This window comes from Entelurus aequoreus, linkage group LG01 (genome assembly GCF_033978785.1).
Source record: "Entelurus aequoreus isolate RoL-2023_Sb linkage group LG01, RoL_Eaeq_v1.1, whole genome shotgun sequence".
Lineage (NCBI taxonomy): Eukaryota > Metazoa > Chordata > Actinopteri > Syngnathiformes > Syngnathidae > Entelurus > Entelurus aequoreus.
In genome coordinates, this window is record NC_084731.1 from 38,888,076 (window position 1) to 38,906,126 (window position 18,051).

General features: G+C 34.3%; 2 protein-coding genes across 2 annotated transcripts in view; both read left to right on the top strand.

Moving 5' to 3' along the window:
- The window catches only part of sypl2a (synaptophysin-like 2a), a 33,284-nt gene extending 19,421 nt beyond the window's left edge, over positions 1 to 13,863 (top strand). Inside the window, exons 3-6 of the mRNA XM_062050052.1 lie at positions 3,861 to 3,982; positions 4,785 to 4,983; positions 6,087 to 6,260; positions 11,717 to 13,863. Of these exons, the coding sequence (XP_061906036.1) occupies positions 3,861 to 3,982; positions 4,785 to 4,983; positions 6,087 to 6,260; positions 11,717 to 11,842 (621 nt within the window). The 3' untranslated portion in view covers positions 11,843 to 13,863. The remainder of the gene's footprint in view (positions 1 to 3,860; positions 3,983 to 4,784; positions 4,984 to 6,086; positions 6,261 to 11,716) is intronic.
- Positions 13,864 to 16,272: 2,409 nt separating this feature from the next.
- atxn7l2a (ataxin 7-like 2a) overlaps positions 16,273 to 18,051 on the top strand; it is a 32,279-nt gene continuing 30,500 nt past the window's right edge. The window contains exon 1 of the mRNA XM_062050064.1: positions 16,273 to 17,261. Within this exon, the coding sequence (XP_061906048.1) occupies positions 17,132 to 17,261 (130 nt within the window). The 5' untranslated portion in view covers positions 16,273 to 17,131. The remainder of the gene's footprint in view (positions 17,262 to 18,051) is intronic.

Here is an 18,051-nt window from a genome sequence, read left to right on the forward strand (position 1 = left end):
GAAGCGAGGGAAAATTACGAAAAACCAAGCGCTTGGCTCTGTTTACTTCGAGGGGAAATTATACGTACATGTATGTGTATGTATACATACACATACATGATACACGTATGTATACATACATACTGTATACATGTATGTATACATACACATACATTACATGATACATACATAGTGTATACATGTACTGTATGTGTACATACACATACATGTATGTATACATACACATACTGTACATGTATGAATACAAACACACATGTATGTATACATACACATACATGTATGTATACATACACATACATGATACATGCATGTATGTATACATATGTGTATGTATACATACATGTATGTATACATGTATGTATATGTATGTGTATATGTATGTATACATGTATGCAGAGGTGGGACCAAGTCATTGTTTTGCAAGTCATAAGTAAGTCTCAAGTCTTTGCCCTCAAGTCCCGAGTCAAGTCCCGAGTCAAGACAGGCAAGTCCAGAGTCAAGTCCAAAGTCAAGACTGGAAAGTCTCAAGTCAAGTCCCAAGTCCTGCATTTTGAGTTTCGAGTCCTTTCAAGTTATTTTAAACACAGACTAATATATTTACACAGATGCTTTTAAAACGCTGTATTTATTTATTAAAACAAGTGCATTTGAAATTTCAGGAAAAAAAAATAGTGCTGACATTGCACTTCATAATAGCACTATTAACCAGTCATTTTAAACATTTAACTCATTCCTTTACAGAATAAACACATTTGAAAAAAAAGTGCACATGTACTCATTTGCACAAAAGTGTTAACATTGTATTTCCATGGCATATTGCATTGTAACTAGTTCCACAGCAGTTTCTATATGTTCTTACCTTATCTCATTGATCTCATCTCGTTAGCAGTGAGTTTACAGCCTCACTGATTTAACTACACAGCAAATAAAATGTACGTTACTTAGCCAATAAACGTTAGCTTACATTCAAAACTTACCCTTCTTTGTGCATCTTCAAATGTCGAACGGAATTGGAAGTTGTTGCGTCTCTGTCTGTAATCTTCGAACCGCATGTTTTGCATACTGCAATTCCTTTTTTGTTGACCAACTCGTAGTTTTAATGCCCAAAGAAAACTATTTTTGCCATAATTTTTCCTCACTGTCGCGTTGTTAGACAGCTCTTCTTCGTTGGTTGTCCTGCAATTTGATTGGATGAATGCTGTGGGATGAAAACAACGTGGATATAATTTGATTGGATATTGTACTGACAGGCAGTACACACGCTGACAGACACACGTACACAATGAAAGATACAGAGCGCTCCTGAACAACTTTTTAATCTTTGGGTTTTAGTGAAAGTAGCAAGTCTTGTCAAGTCAAAAGGCTCAAGTCCAAGTGAAGTCACAAGTCATTGATGTTAAAGTCTTAGTCGAGTTGCAAGTCTCTTTACATTTTGTCAAGTCGAGTCTAAAGTCACCAAATTCATGACTCGAGTCTAAGTCATGTGACTCGAGTCCACACCTCTGCATGTATGTATACATGTATGTATATGTATGTATACATGTATACCTGTATATATTAGGGGTGTGGGAAAAATCGATTCGAATTAGAATTGCGATTCTCACGTTGTGCGATTCAGAATCGATTCTCATTTTTAAAAAATCGTGGTTTTTTTTGTTTTTTTTCATATTTTAAAATTGTTTATTTTTTTATTTTTTTTAATTAATCAATCCAACAAAACAATACACAGCAATACCATAAGAATGCAATCCAATTCCAAAACCAAACACGACCCAGCAACACTCAGAACTGCAATAAACAGAGCAATTGAGAGGAGACACAAACACGACACAGAACAAACCAAAAGTAGTGAAACAAAAATGAATATTATCAACAACATAACAATATTATCAACAATGTAACAATATTAGTTACAATTTCAACATAGCAGTGATTAAAAATCCCTCATTGACATTATCATTAGACATTTATAAAAATAATTAAAAAAGAACAATAGTGTCACAGTGGCTTACACTTGCATCGCATCTCATAAGCTTGACAACTCACTGTGTCCAATATTTTCACAAAGATAAAATAAGTCATATTTTTGGTTCATTTAATAGTTAAAACAAATTTACATTATTGCAATCAGTTGATAAAACATTGTCCTTTACAATTATAAAAGCTTTTTACAAAAATCTACTACTCTCCTTGCATGTCAGCAGACTGGTGTAGATCCTGCTGAAATCCTATGTATTGAATGAATAGAGAATCGTTTTGAATCGGGAAAATATCATTTTTGAATCGAGAATCGCGTTGAATCGAAAAAAATCGATTTTGAATCGAATCGTGACCCCAATAATCGATATTGAATCTAATCGTGGGACACCCAAAGATTCATAGCCCTAATGTATATGTATGTATTAATGTATGTATATGTATGTATATGTATGTATACAAGTATGTATATGTATGTATACATACATGTATGTATATATGTATGTATACATGTATGTATATATGTATGTATACATGTATGTATATATGTATGTATACATGTATGTATACATGTATGTATACATGTATGTATGTATACATGTATGTATACATGTATGTATGTATACATGTATGTATGTATGTCCCGGTATATGTATTTATGTATGTACCGGTATATGTATTTATACATGTATATGTAGCTTTGTATGTATGCATGTATGTATGTATATGTATCTATACATGGATATTAGGGGTGTGGGAAAAAATCGATTCAAATTCGAATCGCGATTCTCACGTTGTGCGATTCAGAATCGATTCTCATTTTTAAAAAATCGATTTATTTTTATATATATATATATATATATATATATATATATATATATATATATATATATATATATATATATATATATATTTTTTTTTTTTTATTTATTTATTTTTTTTTAATTAATCAATCCAACAAAACAATACACAGCAATACCATAACAATGCAATCCAATTCCAAAACCAAACCCGACCCAGCATCACTCAGAACTGCAATAAACAGAGCAATTGAGAGGAGACACAAACACGACACAGAACAAACCAAAAGTAGTGAAACAAAAATGAATATTATCAACAACAGTATCAATATTAGTTAAAATTTCAACATAGCAGTGATTAAAAAATACTCATTGACATTATCATTAGACATTTAGTTTATGAGATGCGATGCAAGTGTAAGCCACTGTGACACTATTGTTAATTTTTTTAATTTTTTTTATTAATGTTTGTAATGATAATATCAATGAGGGATTTTTAATCACTGCTATGTTGAAATTGTTACTAATATTGATACTGTTGTTGATAATATTCATTTTTGTCTCACTACTTTTAGATTGTTCCGTGTCATGTTTGTGTGTCCTCAATTGCTCTGTTTATTGCTATTCTGAATGTTGCTGGGTCGGGTTTTGTTTTGAAATTGTATTGCATTATTATGGTATTGTTGTGTATAGTTTTCATTTAAAAAAAAAAAAAAATCGTTTTTGAATCAAGAATCGTGTTGAATTGAGAAAAAAAAAGCGATTCTGAATCGAATCGTGACCCCAAGAATCGATTTTTAATCGAATCGTGGGACACCCAAAGATTCCCAGCCCTAATGGATATGTATGTATGTATGTATACATGTGTGTATATATATATAGAGAGAGAGCGAGAGAGATGAATGAAAAGCTGAAAAATAGTGGAGACAGACAAGAGTTTTCATTCTGTTTTTTTTAATTCTACAATATAACAACGTTATTGGCAGCTTTTCATTTACCTTCCAGTAAATATCAGAAATAGGTGCGCTCTGAGGGCTTTTCTTGTTTATTATTCAACTTTATCCTCATAAAATTCTCTTTCAGGTTTTTGCCATTTTTGCCTTTGCCACCACTGGAGGTTACTCTGGGACAAGTAACTTGACAGTCAAGTGTCCTGGATCTGAGGACACCACGTCGGTGTCGCCTGTTTTTGGATACCCATTCAGGTAGAAAAGTTCATCTAAAAATACACATTTTGATTAATTACTAACATTTCTGCTAACAATACTGATTGATGTATTGGAAGGGATTTAGAAGACATTTATTTTAGATTTTTTGAACCAATGTACTTGAGGTCATTGTCCCACCTGGGCGTGCAGTATTATAAAGATGTCGTCATGCATCTCAGGGCATTCAATCGATCATAACTTGACTGTTTGGTTTAGAAGACGTTTCGTTGCTCATCCAAGTGTAGGCTTCATCAGTTTGTGCTCATAGATTTAGATTGGTCAGATCTAGTCTAAGACGAACCAAACAGTCCAGTTGCGATTGATTGAATACCCTGAGATGACAATGACTTAATGAATGAGAACATTCATAAACATGTACTCATGCAGTATTCAATGATTATTAAAAGTACTTTTCTAAATAAACATAATTTATTTTCAGTACATTAGGCAGCGTTTGCATTCAAAGACCTGAGCGTCATTCGTACATGACCCAGCAAAACAAACACATTTTTAACGGATAGACAGTGCTTGGATTGTCAATATTACATAATGATGTCAGGTTATAACATTGTACAGTCAAGAAAATGTCACAACATATTCCCAGGCTTCAAAGTTAAATGGATTTTGTGAGCGAGAAAATTCAACTCTCAATTTATTCCATGTTTTAATGACTTCATATGTCTTTAACTGTGCTTTCCTGGACGAAGTAAGCCAGGTGAGGACTTTATTTGGTAAGATTATAAATCGTGACTGGGGAATGTTGGACTGACTGTTCTTTTTTCTTTCTTTCACCATTTAGGTTGTCTGCTAACCCTTACAAGATTCCTTCATGTGACGGCAGTCCTTCCAATCAGACCTACCTACAGGGCAACTTCTCTTCCTCTGCAGAGTTCTTTGTGTGTGTGGGCGTGTTTGGCTTCCTGTATTGCACTGCCACACTCATTCTGTACTTGGGCTACCAGAATGTCTATCGCCAGACCACTCGCGGCCCTATCATAGTGAGTAATATTTGCATATAGCATGGACGCCTTGACATCCCAACAAATAGTCCACATTTGCGTACATATAGTACAAGATAACATGAGATACTGGAACGCTTTGTTGATCGCGTGTGACTTCAGGGAAATTAAGGTTCCAGAAGCAGCAGCAACATATGCAGTATAGAACAACAATAGCAGCAGAGCACACGGAAAATAAGTATACATCTAATTAGCGGTCTCCTGATCCGATATTGCAATAAAACAAGTATGGGATTGTATGGGCTTGCATGAAAATGTCCGACACAAGCAGAACTTCAGTGTGTTTACTTGTGCAAAGCTGGACAGCCAGTCAAGTCATTTACAAAAGGTAAACATGGTAGGCTAGAGCTGGCAACTACACAACAGCTAAGCACAATATAGCACGCAAGATATACATGTAACAAGCGTCCTTCATTGAACAATATTGCAATTGTCAATATAAACAAGTATCAAATAATTATAGTTCAAGGCAGAATCGTATTAGAAAGTTTCCAGTAACAAACGTGCCCACGTCACCCAACTTCCTACATTATGAGCTTAACCTAGCTAATTATTGTGGCCAATAGGTGTTGCCAAAAACAGTTACCACCCACTTCAACTTAAAGACAGCATAAGTCCTCTTAAGATGTTTAATAATAAATAGGTTAGTGTTTTTCATACCTACCATTGGTCTCTGTTGAACTAATTTAACTTGATCAAACCTTTTCTAACATTCCACTTCCACATTGAGTGAGTACGTATTCACCAAATACTTACTCATGTAATTATTTGGATGACGTTTTTCTAAATGTTGTACTGCTTTATTTACAGAATATTTCTGTCGTCACTTTTAGTACAGAAAACTAGAAAATATTTTAGAGAAATTGAATAGAAAAGTGAGCTGATGACAGTGCTTGAAAAAGCAGACAAACCAGCCAGCCAATTGGAACCTGCAGCGTCCATGTGAATGTAAATGTATAAGATTGACAAATTACATTGAATTTGTTACTGAAATGTAATTTGTAAAAATGTAGCAACTCTTACTACAGAAAGCAAATAATGTACATCCACTGCTTATGCATTGCTTATTTGCATTCTACTAGGATTTGGTGCTGACCGCTGCCTTCGCCTTCCTGTGGCTTGTGTCCTCTTCAGCCTGGGGCAAAGGCCTGACTGATGTCAAATGGGCCACCAACCCTGAACACCTCGTGGAGGAGGATTGTAAATTCTGCCACCCAGGAGAGTTTCCCTCCATGGGACGCCTAAATGCCTCAGTGGTAAATCAAGCTTGAACATATTTATTTATTAGGGCTGCGAATCTTTGGGTGTCCCACGATTCGATTCAATATCGATTCTTGGGGTCACGATTCGATTATAAATCGATTTTTTCGATTCAACGCGATTCTCGATTCAAAAACTATATTTTTCCGATTCAAAACAATTCTCTATTTATTCAATACATAGGATTTCAGCAGGATCTACCCCAGTCTGCTGACATGCAAGCAGAGTAGTAGATTTTTGTAAAAAGCTTGTATAATTGTAAAGGACAATGTTTTATCAACTGATTGCAATAATGTAAATTTGTTTTAACTATTAAATGAACCAAAAATATGACTTATTTTATCTTTGTGAAAATATTGGACACAGTGTGTTGTCAAGCTTATGAGATGGAATGCAAGTGTAAGCCACTGTGACGCTATTGTTCTTTTTTAAAATGGTTTATAAATGTCTAATGATAATGTCAATGAGGGATTTTTAATCACTGCTATGTTGAAATTGTTACTAATATTGATACTGTTGTTGATAATCATTTTTGTTTCACTACTTTTGGATTGTTCTGTGTCGTGTTTGTGTCTCCTCTCAATTGCTCTGTTTATTGCTGTTCTGAGTGTTGCTGGGTCGGGTTTGGTTTTGGAATTGGATTGCATTGTTATGGTATTGCTTTGTATTATTTTGTTGGATTCATTAATAAAAATAAAAAAATAAAATAAAAATTAAAAAAAAATGTTAAACAAAATTTTAAAAAATCGATTTTTGAAAAATGATCATCGATACTGAATCGTACAACGTCAGAATCGCAATTTGAATTCGAATCGATTTTTTCCCACACCCCTATTATTTACCTTTCCTTAGATGATTTTTTAAAATCATATGTATGTACCACACTTTTTGATTGATTGAAACTTTTATTAGTAGATTGCACAGTGAAGTACATATTCCGTACAATTGACAACTAAATGGTAACACCCGAATAAGTTTTTCAACTTGTTTAAGTCGGGGTCCACTAACACTACTTGTAAATGTACACTTTATTCAAGTTGTGTTAGTTTGTTTATACATGTATGAATGTACACTTTATACATGTACTGTTAGTTTGGTACATGTATAAATGTACCGCATTTTTCGGAGTATAAGTCGCTCCGGAGTATAAGTCGCACCGGCCGAAAATGCATAATAAAGAAGGAAAAAAACCATATATGTCACACTGGAGTATAAGTCACATTTTTTGGGGAAATTTATTTGATAAAACCCAACACCAAGATAATATACTTTTACCAAACAATCTGTCACTCCTAATCGCTAAATCCGATTAAATCTTATACGTCTAGTCTCTTACGTGAATGAGCTAAATAATATTATTTGATATTTTACGGTAATGTGTTAATAATTTCACACAAGTCGCTCCTGAGTATAAGTCGCACCCCGGCCAAACTATGAAAAAATCTGCGACTTATAGTCCGAAAAATATGGTACACTTTATACAAGTAGTGTTATTGTGGTACATATATAAATGTACTATGAGTGCAACGATTGATCGATAAATCGATTTATATTCCTAAAGTTCAAGTATATTGATCTGTGCTTGCAAGTTTGCCTTCAAAGAAATGGGTATTGATCCAAGATCGTTTTAAAAATGAATCGATCGATTTTATCGATACTAGAAAAAGAAAAACATTCGATTTAAGAACAAGATAATTTATATGAAGTTTAGCACTTGTAATAATAATAATTTTAAATGTTAAGTCTATTTTCCCTTCTGTGGCATCATCAAAACAAAAATGGCAAATATGCGGTGGTCGAAAATAGGCCATAACAAACGCAAACGCCACAAGCAATAGTGTAATATCTGAGACTTGTGTCTTTGTGCGTTTAAGAGGTGGTGCTGTTGTGTGTGACGTGTGCGAGAGTGGCAAAATGAACAAAGGCCCCCAAGAGTTTGGGTGTCTGTGTGTTCAGTGTTTAAACGTGAGTTGTGGCTAACAGCAGCCGTTGTATGTACTGTATGTGTGACTCTCTGAGTTTGTTACCGCTTGTTAAGAAAGCATCTGAGAGTGTATCTCTGACTGTGTCTCTCCTTGTCCACTGCCGGGTATTACAAAATCATACTGTTCACTTACAACACGTGCGTTTAAGAGGTGGTGCTGTTGTGTGTGACGTGTGCGATAGTGGCAAAATGAACAAAGGCCCCCAAGAGTTTGGGTGTCTGTGTGTTCAGTGTTTAAACGTGAGTTGTGGCTAACAGCAGCTGTTGTATGTACTGTATGTGTGACTCTCTGAGTTTGTTACCGCTTGTTAAGAAAGCATCTGAGAGTGTATCTCTGACTGTGTCCCTCCTTCTCCACTACCGGGTATTACAAAATTATACCGTTCACTTACAACACGATTGCAAAAGCCACAATAAATACAAATGACACAACACAATGATAAAGCCGCAACACAACTTTAAGCCACAAAAGACGAAACCGACTCAATAGAAGTGACAGCGGAGCAAGTTAAGACGAAGCACCAACTTCTGAAACACAAGGAGAAGTCATTTTATTAGAAATAAATAGTTCAAGTTCAAGTTTATTATTCTTCGGTCAATCGTCAACAAAATAAACAAACAGTTGTACATTCTTAAATTGAAAATGAAAATGTTGCAGACCGAAAGGGTTTAGGCTGAAGTTGAACACTTATTGCGCCTAACCCTATAAACAATGTCAAGTACAAAATAAACTTCCGAAAATTATTGAATGTCCATTGTACAACATATTATAAATACACATTATACATAACATAAACACAGTTCAATTATATACACAGTAAAGGCATGTGAAATATCCTTGTAGACATGTTAAACCTTTGTACCAATTTATATACTATATACAAACAATTGTACTTCCATTATTATTTATAACCCACATTTAGTATTTGAATTAACATTGATCATAGTATTAACTACTGTGTTGATTCAAGAGTGATATATTTTTTCAAGACATTGGTCTTAAAGTGTTTTTTAAATGTGTGAATAGAACTGGAACATTTTAAGGAATAATCCAAGCTGTTCCACAGTTGAACCCCCCTGACAGAAACACATCTACTTTTTAAGCTTGTTCTTATCTTAGCTTTCTGGAAGACAGCTGAACCTCTGAGGTCATAGGGATTCTCTCTGGGTTTAAACCTCTCCTGTAGACACCCAGGCAGCATGTGGTTATGAGCTTTGTACGTCACAATAGCAGTGTTGAGGTCAACAAGATCGTGCAGTTTTAATGTTTTTAATTTAATAAACAGAGCATTGGTATGGTCATGATAATCTGCATAATTTACAATTCTAATCGCTTTCTTTTGAAGTAAGAATATAGATTTAATGTTTGTTTTGTAATTGTTACCCCAGATTTCGACACAATAATTAAGTTAAGGGAGTACAAAAGAATTATATAACATGATAAGAGCCTTTTGATTTACGGAGTTTTTTATTTTATGTAACATAGCAATATTTTTTGCCATCTTTGTCTTAAGTATATTTATGTGCAGTTTCCAATTTAATTTATCATCTATATGGATTCCCAAAAATTTTGTTGAATACACCCTTTCTATCTCCATATCATCAATTCTTATATGACACTGTTTGATATTTTTCCTATTTCCAAAAATTATATATTTTGTTTTATTTAGGTTGATTGATAGTTTATTGGCATCAAACCATTGCTTTAGTATGTGGAGTTCACTCTCTACAGTCCCTAAGAGATGGCCAAGGTCTTGCCCAGAACAGTACAGACTTGTATCATCAGCAAAGAGAATACAGTTGAGTTTTTTAAAGATTTTACAGATATCATTAATGTACAATAAAAACAATTTTGGTCCCAATACAGAACCTTGGGGTACTCCATGTGTTATAATCTTTTTATCTGAATCTACATTATTCATATGCACGTACTGTTCTCTGCCACCAAGATAACTTTTCAACCAATCATGAGCAATACATTGAAGAGATGCATAAAGAAGGTTATGGAAATTAGGAATCGAGGGACCAACACTATTAACAGGGACGCTGTCCGTCATCTGCGACGCTAGGGTAGAGAAAAGATACTGTATAGCAGGGCCACGGAACTTTATGTTGCAGGTAAATCTTTTGTTTAAATGTTGGTTGTTGTAGTTTAATTGAAAATTGCTTGAATGTTGAAAATGTGAGCAGAGAAGTTTCCCTCTTGTAAATTCAACCTGAAGTGTTGGTTGCACTTTATTCAAATAAGATGTGAAAGCATTGGCCATTAATTGTTGTTCACTTGTTTGTTTGTATTCAATTTTCATTTATACATAATTCCCTTACAAGAAATAACAGGAATACAGGAAACGTCCCCTGCAGTATCCAGTATTTATTTCACAGTCACACTGTTTGACAAAAAAAAAAATTAAATTAAAAATACTGAATTGATTTCAACTCACTAAATCGTTTCGTATCATCCATCCATCCGTTTTCTACCGCTTATCCCTTTCGGGGTCGCGGGGGGTGCTGGAGCCTATCTCAGCTACAATCGGGCGGAAGGCGGGGTACGCCCTGGACAAGTCGCCACCTCATCACAGGGCCAACACTATCATATTGTTCTAAAAGAATACATTCTGTGAATTGTATCAACAACCACAAATATTGACTCTGATAGTTGTTAAAATGAATTGTTACACCCCTAAAATGTACACTTTAATCAAGTAGTGTTAGTGTTTAAATGTATAAATTTGCACTTTATATTAGTGTTAGTGTGGTACATGTATAAATGTACACTTTGTACTAGTAGTGTACGTCTATAAAAGTACACTTTATACTAGTAGTGTTAGTGTGGTGCATGTATAAATGTACACTTTATACTAGTAGTGTAAGTGTTCACATCTATAAATGTACACTTTATACTAGTAGTGTTAGTGTGATACATGTATAAATGTACACTTTATACGAGTAGTGTAAGTGTGTACATTTTTAAATTAACACTTTTTACAAGCAGTGTTGGTATGCACATGTTTGAATGCAATTCATACATGTACAATTCATACATGTACAGTTTGTACATTCATTGAATGTACAGTTTACAAATAGTGTTAGTGTGTATATGTATAAATGTATAGTTTTTACATGTGTTATTGTGTACATGTATGAATGTACAGTTTATACTAATAGTGTTAGTTTGTACATGTATAAATGTACACTTTATAAAAGTACTGTTAGTGTGGTACATATGTAAATGTACACTTTATACAGGTAATGTAAGTGTGGTACATGCATAAATGTATACTTTACACAATAAGTATTAGTATGTACATGTATACATGTACACTTAATACAAGTAGTTTACATTTGGTACATGTATGAATTTACATTTGCATATATGTATTTGAGTACCCTTTCTGGTTATTGTGCTAAATGTTCATGCATGCAATGATCAACAAAGTTCATTTATAATATGTTTCTTTCATTCCACAGATTTTTGGCTTTTTAAATGTGATCCTTTGGGCAGGTAACTGTTGGTTCATCTACAAGGAGACTTCCTTCCACAAAGACCCCAACCCGCCTGCCACCGTGGAGGAAGGAGGGGCCCCGGGACCCTAAGCATCTCTCAAGCATGTCTGTAGTAATAGTAATATTATTATTATTATTAACATGTCACTGTACACAAAGCAGAAATACTCTGCCCAACACTGGTTCTACAAAAATAAGTTCTCATTTGACTACGCAGCTTTTTTTATTCTTACTAATGAGGCCTTTTTTTCATTTTACCTTTCATTCATTATGCTGCAACTTTATTGTTAAAAGACAAAGCAACAAAAAAACATGACCTAGGATGTGTACTCTGATGTAGAAATTTAACCTGCCCGTTCGCTTCCACAGAAGTACTGTAGTTTCTCTTAAGGACAAAAGATCAAGTTGATCTATCAGCTTTTTATTAATTGACAACAATATTGACCATTTTCAGCTGTGGTATTAATGGAGATAAAATTGTGTCTCTTTATGCAACCAAAAAAAAGAGTTTGTCACAAAAAATATTAGCAAACAAAATTTTTTATTTTATTTTAACAAAAAAGTTTTGGTTGCAAATCCTTTTTTGGTTACCACTCAACTTTAATCTTGTGGGCGGGGCCTTTTCTGTACAATGCTATGTTAGAATCCTTTATATAGGTCAGCATCGCTCACCTCTAATCTTCGGTATTTTCAAGCAATGGGTTAATGAGGCCTTAGTGAGTGTGTGGCACACTCACTGGCTGTATTGACACTGAATTGGTGTTTAATAATAGCTCAACCTGCCATCTTCTCAATTATTATGTTTGACCTGCAAATAAAATTCATGATTAGCAAATATTATTTATTCCTTTTTTTTATTATATAAAAATGAATAGCTGTGCAACTCTGGTCAATGAGCCAAATGGTAACACTAAAAAGGAATGTTTACCTTATTTAGTGCTAAAGATCATAATGATCCCACACTTGGGAATTATTATTTTTTCTTAGTCCAATTTACATTAATAATGGCGACAAAAACCGATGACAAACATGCCACTCCTCTGACTTTGTGCAGTGCGATCTGTTGCTTGTGAGCAGATAGAAGCGTTTTCAAACAAACACAGCACACACACAGCAGCTGTATCGGTGACATGTTTTTTTCCATAAAGTGACGCACACATCGAAGGAAACAGTATCAGTCTTTGTGTCTCCTAATGTATCGATGCTTTAGTATCGTTTGACGCATCACTTGTATTTTCCCTCCAAACGTGATGAGGGCGGAAGTAGTCAGCAGTCACGGCATCAAACGTGATGAGGGCGGAAGTAGTCAGCAGTCACGGCATCATACCAGACTGACAAAGAGCCTTGTAACATTGTTCAGAGGAGGCCCCACCCACAAGATTGAGTTTACGTTGTTTCCGTGATTTTTGTTTGCGGATGTTTTTTTTGTTTGTTTGCATAAAACACATTTCTCTCTATAGGTATAAAACTGATATGCATGTCTGTAAAAAAGGTATTTCATGCAAATCGTAAAATATATGTGCAAAAATTTGCAAATAACCAAAGCAATTCCTCCAAATGTACTCATTCACATAAATATTTGTAATTAACATAAGTATTTCCTTGTCTAAAGCAGGTCAACAAAGAGAAAGACTGCTGTGCTAAAAGAAAGCTACTTACTGCGTGCTAGCATGTAATCTGCATGACGACTACTGCACCGGCCTGCTACCAATATGGAACATGTTTTATTTACAGACAAAATAACTACTGACTTCTAGATTTATTATATTAGCAGCTAATCAACACTCACACTGACACTATTAGTACTGATTATTTTTATATCTTTATTTTTGCAAGCGAATGTACATGTTTGTCCTTCAAGTTGTAATATGAATTGGTAAGGTTGTTCCCTCTCGTGTATTTATATGCAGCTTGATCAGGAACAAAGCCTGCTGACTTTTGTCCAACCAATTCTTTGTTTTTTAACAACAGTTTTACGTTTAGTTTGTTTTCCATATATCATCTTCTTAATGCTAATGCTAATTGGAAAAAGTAAGGAAGTATTTGATGTGTACTATTGACAAACTGCTATGTGCTTGATGGAGTGATCACAAGTAAAATGTGTTACTTCATCTTGTGTGGGTCTGTCACAAATGTTTCATCCTTCTCTCCAAAGAATGCTTTAATGAAACATTTGATTTGAACAAAGTTTGTCAATCATATTCAATCACATCACATGTTTCTTGTACAGCAGCACATCTGACTTGTTTCTAGTGCTGGTACTTGCAGTTTATTGTACTTGTAGTACTTAGGGCCCGAGTAGCGAAAATCTGTTTACGCCTTGTTGAAATTGCTTCGTTCATTATTATCCTACCACTTTGAGCGTATTTATGAGGACCTTAACATGCACAAAAATTCACAAATTTTGCAGGCGCTTCAGCTCCAGTGAAATATTTTATATTTTTGGGGACTCGAACGTGAAATTTTAAAACTGACTTAATAGCACTCCCTTAAAAGTTAGAGCTAAAGTCATAGAGAAGTTTCTTAAGCGCAAAAAGTATCATTAAAGTGGGCAAGTTTTTTTTAATTTGCAATTAAATTGTATTGACATTTAAGAAACTTTATTATTATCATTAATATAACCAGCATATATTCATTTTAGCACTGTGTAATTGTATGTAAATTTATTTTTCATACAATTTTTACAAGTTCATTTCTGTAGTAAGTACATCCATATTCACATAATTAGTTTTGATATCTGTGCTGAGCGAGAGTTGGTCAGATGACCCGGTGAGCCGTCTTTGAACTGGAAGCACACTGCTTCTTTTTGTGCCAAAGTGTTTTTTTTCCTTGAAAGTTTATTTTAAGGAAAAATAATCAGTCCTATGCAAATCTGATAACTTTGAATTTTCATATATATATATATATATATATATATATATATATATATATATATATATATATATATATATATATATATATATATATATATATATATGTATATGTATATGTATATGTATATGTATATATATATATGTATATATATATATATATATATATGTATATGTATATATATATATGTATATATATATATATATATATATATATATATATATATATATATATATATATATATATATATATATATATACATGTATATGTATATATATATATATATGTATATATATATATATATATATATATATATATATATATATATATATATATATATATGTATATATATATATATATATATATATGTATATGTATATATATATATATATATATATATATATACATGTATATGTATATATATATATACATGTATATATATATATATATATATATATATATATATATATATATATATACATGTATATGTATATATATATATATATATATATATATATATATATATATATATATATATATATATATATATATATATATATATATATATATATATATATATATGTATATGTATATGTTAAGCTTGTGTCCCCATGCATCTTTTTCACTTTCTAATATGCGTCTGACTTGAACTATAATTATATGATACTTGTTTATATTGACAATTGTGCTGTTTTAGGATGCATTATTGTTCAATGAAGGACACATAGTTTACAGTCGTGGGCAAAGGTTTACTTACACTTGTAAAGAACATAATGTCATGGCTGTCTTGAGTTTCCAATAATTTCTACAACTCTTATTTCTTTTGTGATGGATTGATTGGAGCATATACTTGTTGGTCACAAAAAACATTCATGAAGTTTGGTATGTTTATGAATTTATTATGGGTCTACTGAAAATGTGACCAAATCTGCTGGGTCAAAAGTATACATACAGCAATGTTAATATTTGGTTACATGTCCCTTGGCAAGTTTCACTGCAATAAGGCGCATTTGGTAGCCATCCACAAGCTTCTGGCAAGCTTCTGGTTGAAATTTTGACCACTTCTCTTGACAACATTGGTGCAGTTCAGCTAAATTTGTTGGTTTTCTGACCTGGACTTGTTTCTTCAGCATTGTCCACACATTTGAGTCAGGACTTTGGGAAGGCGATTCTAAAACCTTATTTCTAGCCTGATTTAGCCATTCCTTTACCACTTTTGATGTGTGTTTGGGGTCATTGTCCTGTTGGAACACCCAACTGCGCCCAAGACCCAACCTCCAGGCTGATGATTTTAGGTTGTTCTGAAGAATTTGGAGGTAATCCTCCTTTTTCACCACCGTACTTGATGGGAGGCTTGGTGTTCCTGGGATTAAAGGCCTCACCTTTTCTCCTCCAAACATCTTGCTGGGTATTGTGGCCAAACAGCTCAATTTTTGTTTCTAAATCAGGCTAGAATTAGGTTTTAGAATGTCCTTCCCATTTTTCCTGACTTAAACGTGTGGACAATGCTGAAGAAACATTCTCAGTAGACCCATAATAAATTAATAAAATAACTAAACTTCATTAATGTTTTTTGTGACAAACAAATATGTGCTCTAATCACTCTATCACAAAAAATTAAAGAGTTGTAGAAATGATTGGAAACTCAAGTCAGCCATGACATTATGTTCTTTACAAGTGTATGTAAACTTTTGATCGCGGCTGTATACATGTACAGTATGTCTTGGTTGTGTGCTTAGCTGTTGTGTAGGTGCTAGCTCCGAGTAGCCTATAGCCTACCATGTTTACTTTTGGTAAATGACTTCACTTAAAATTAAGCAAAGACCCAACTTTTGTGCTTACTGGAGGACATTTAGATGCTAACTGACTGGCCAGCTTTGCACAAGTAAATTTGCGGGACTCCTTTTATCAGAGCTTATAAAGGAGTTTTTAGATGCAGGCCGATATCATCCAATACTTGTTTTTTTGTGCTGATATTGGACAAATATCCGATCGTGACAATAATAGCTACTGTATGTTTAAGACAAGATGTTTGCTGTTTAAGTACTTAAAAGGATTATGAAGGGCAACGTGGATCACCATGTAGAACACACTCACTCATGATTGCTTTTTTCCTTTCACAAATGCACAGATACATTTTGCATTCTTCAAAATATTTCGATTTTTATTCCACATTCATGTTATTGAAAGTACTGAAGCGAGTGTATAATTAAAAAAAAAGTGAGTATATTTGTGCATTGGCTGTTAAAAGTATTGACACTGGAGATCAAGGTGAAGGAAGTTTTAGGGTCATAAAATAAGTAATAACAGAAGCAAAATTCGCCATTGTGTTTCATTTTATTCCATAAGAATATATTTATTTTTAAACGACGAGGAGTGACAAAAGACACTATTTCAGTACTCTTCTAGCGATTATCAAACAAAAATGATGTGATTGTTTTGTTTCCGTAAGAACGCGCACGCCTGTCGCGAGCGCGACTTGTGACGTCAGCGTCTTGCCGCGCAGTGATGATGGCGGCACGTGAACGCGCAGTGAAAGTAATGGCTGCTGTGGATCGGCGGGTTCCTAGCCTCGATGATTTCGTGGGTCAAAGCTGGACTGCCTGGACCCAGTGGGCTGCCGGGACAGCACCCGACGGTAAGACGACACAATTACGCTACGAGCGGTTGCCAGGAAGGCGTTTAATAAAAAAGAGCGGGCTTTATTTTCGCGTAAAGCGGGGGCAGAGCTAGCCATGTTACCCAAACAAAGACTCTGCCGGGTCCTAGCGCTGGGTGGGTAACATGTCTGCTGCCATCTGATTATGTTGACATGCTAACTAAATGGCACCATTGTAGTTTCCACTCTATTGTCACAGCTCTGCCTAAACTCCCACTCGGTGTTTATCGGATGTGCTCAGATTGACGGAACAAAGCTGGACAGTAGTGTGTCAGAGTCAAAGCTAGTGTTGAAGTGGTCAACTTCTTGTCGTGGACAGCTAAGCTAGGTCGCTAGCAGTTAGCATGATGCTGCTAATGCTAGTGAGACACAGGTGACAGAGGAGGAGTCTGATGTTGCTCGCCCATCTTTTGCTATTAACGACACTCTTCTTTTCTATTCTGCTTTACAACAGTAGCTTCCGTGGCTACATCTACTGTATTCTTGTTCACCGTGTTGTGCTCCCGAGACATCATACACTACATCAAATAAATCATATATACAGGATTTGTGTATGCGATGTGACTTCTGGTCCCTCCAACCGGTCACATGTCTCAATTTATTGCTTCCAACCTGCATACAAACGACTCTTACCACATTTGACAGTTTATGTTTATGTAACTTAGCTTTTGATTGAGACTTTTATTAGTAGATTGCACAGTACAGTACATATTCCGTACAATTGACCACTAAATGGTAACACCCAGCACCTCCTGGTACCGTAGCACCT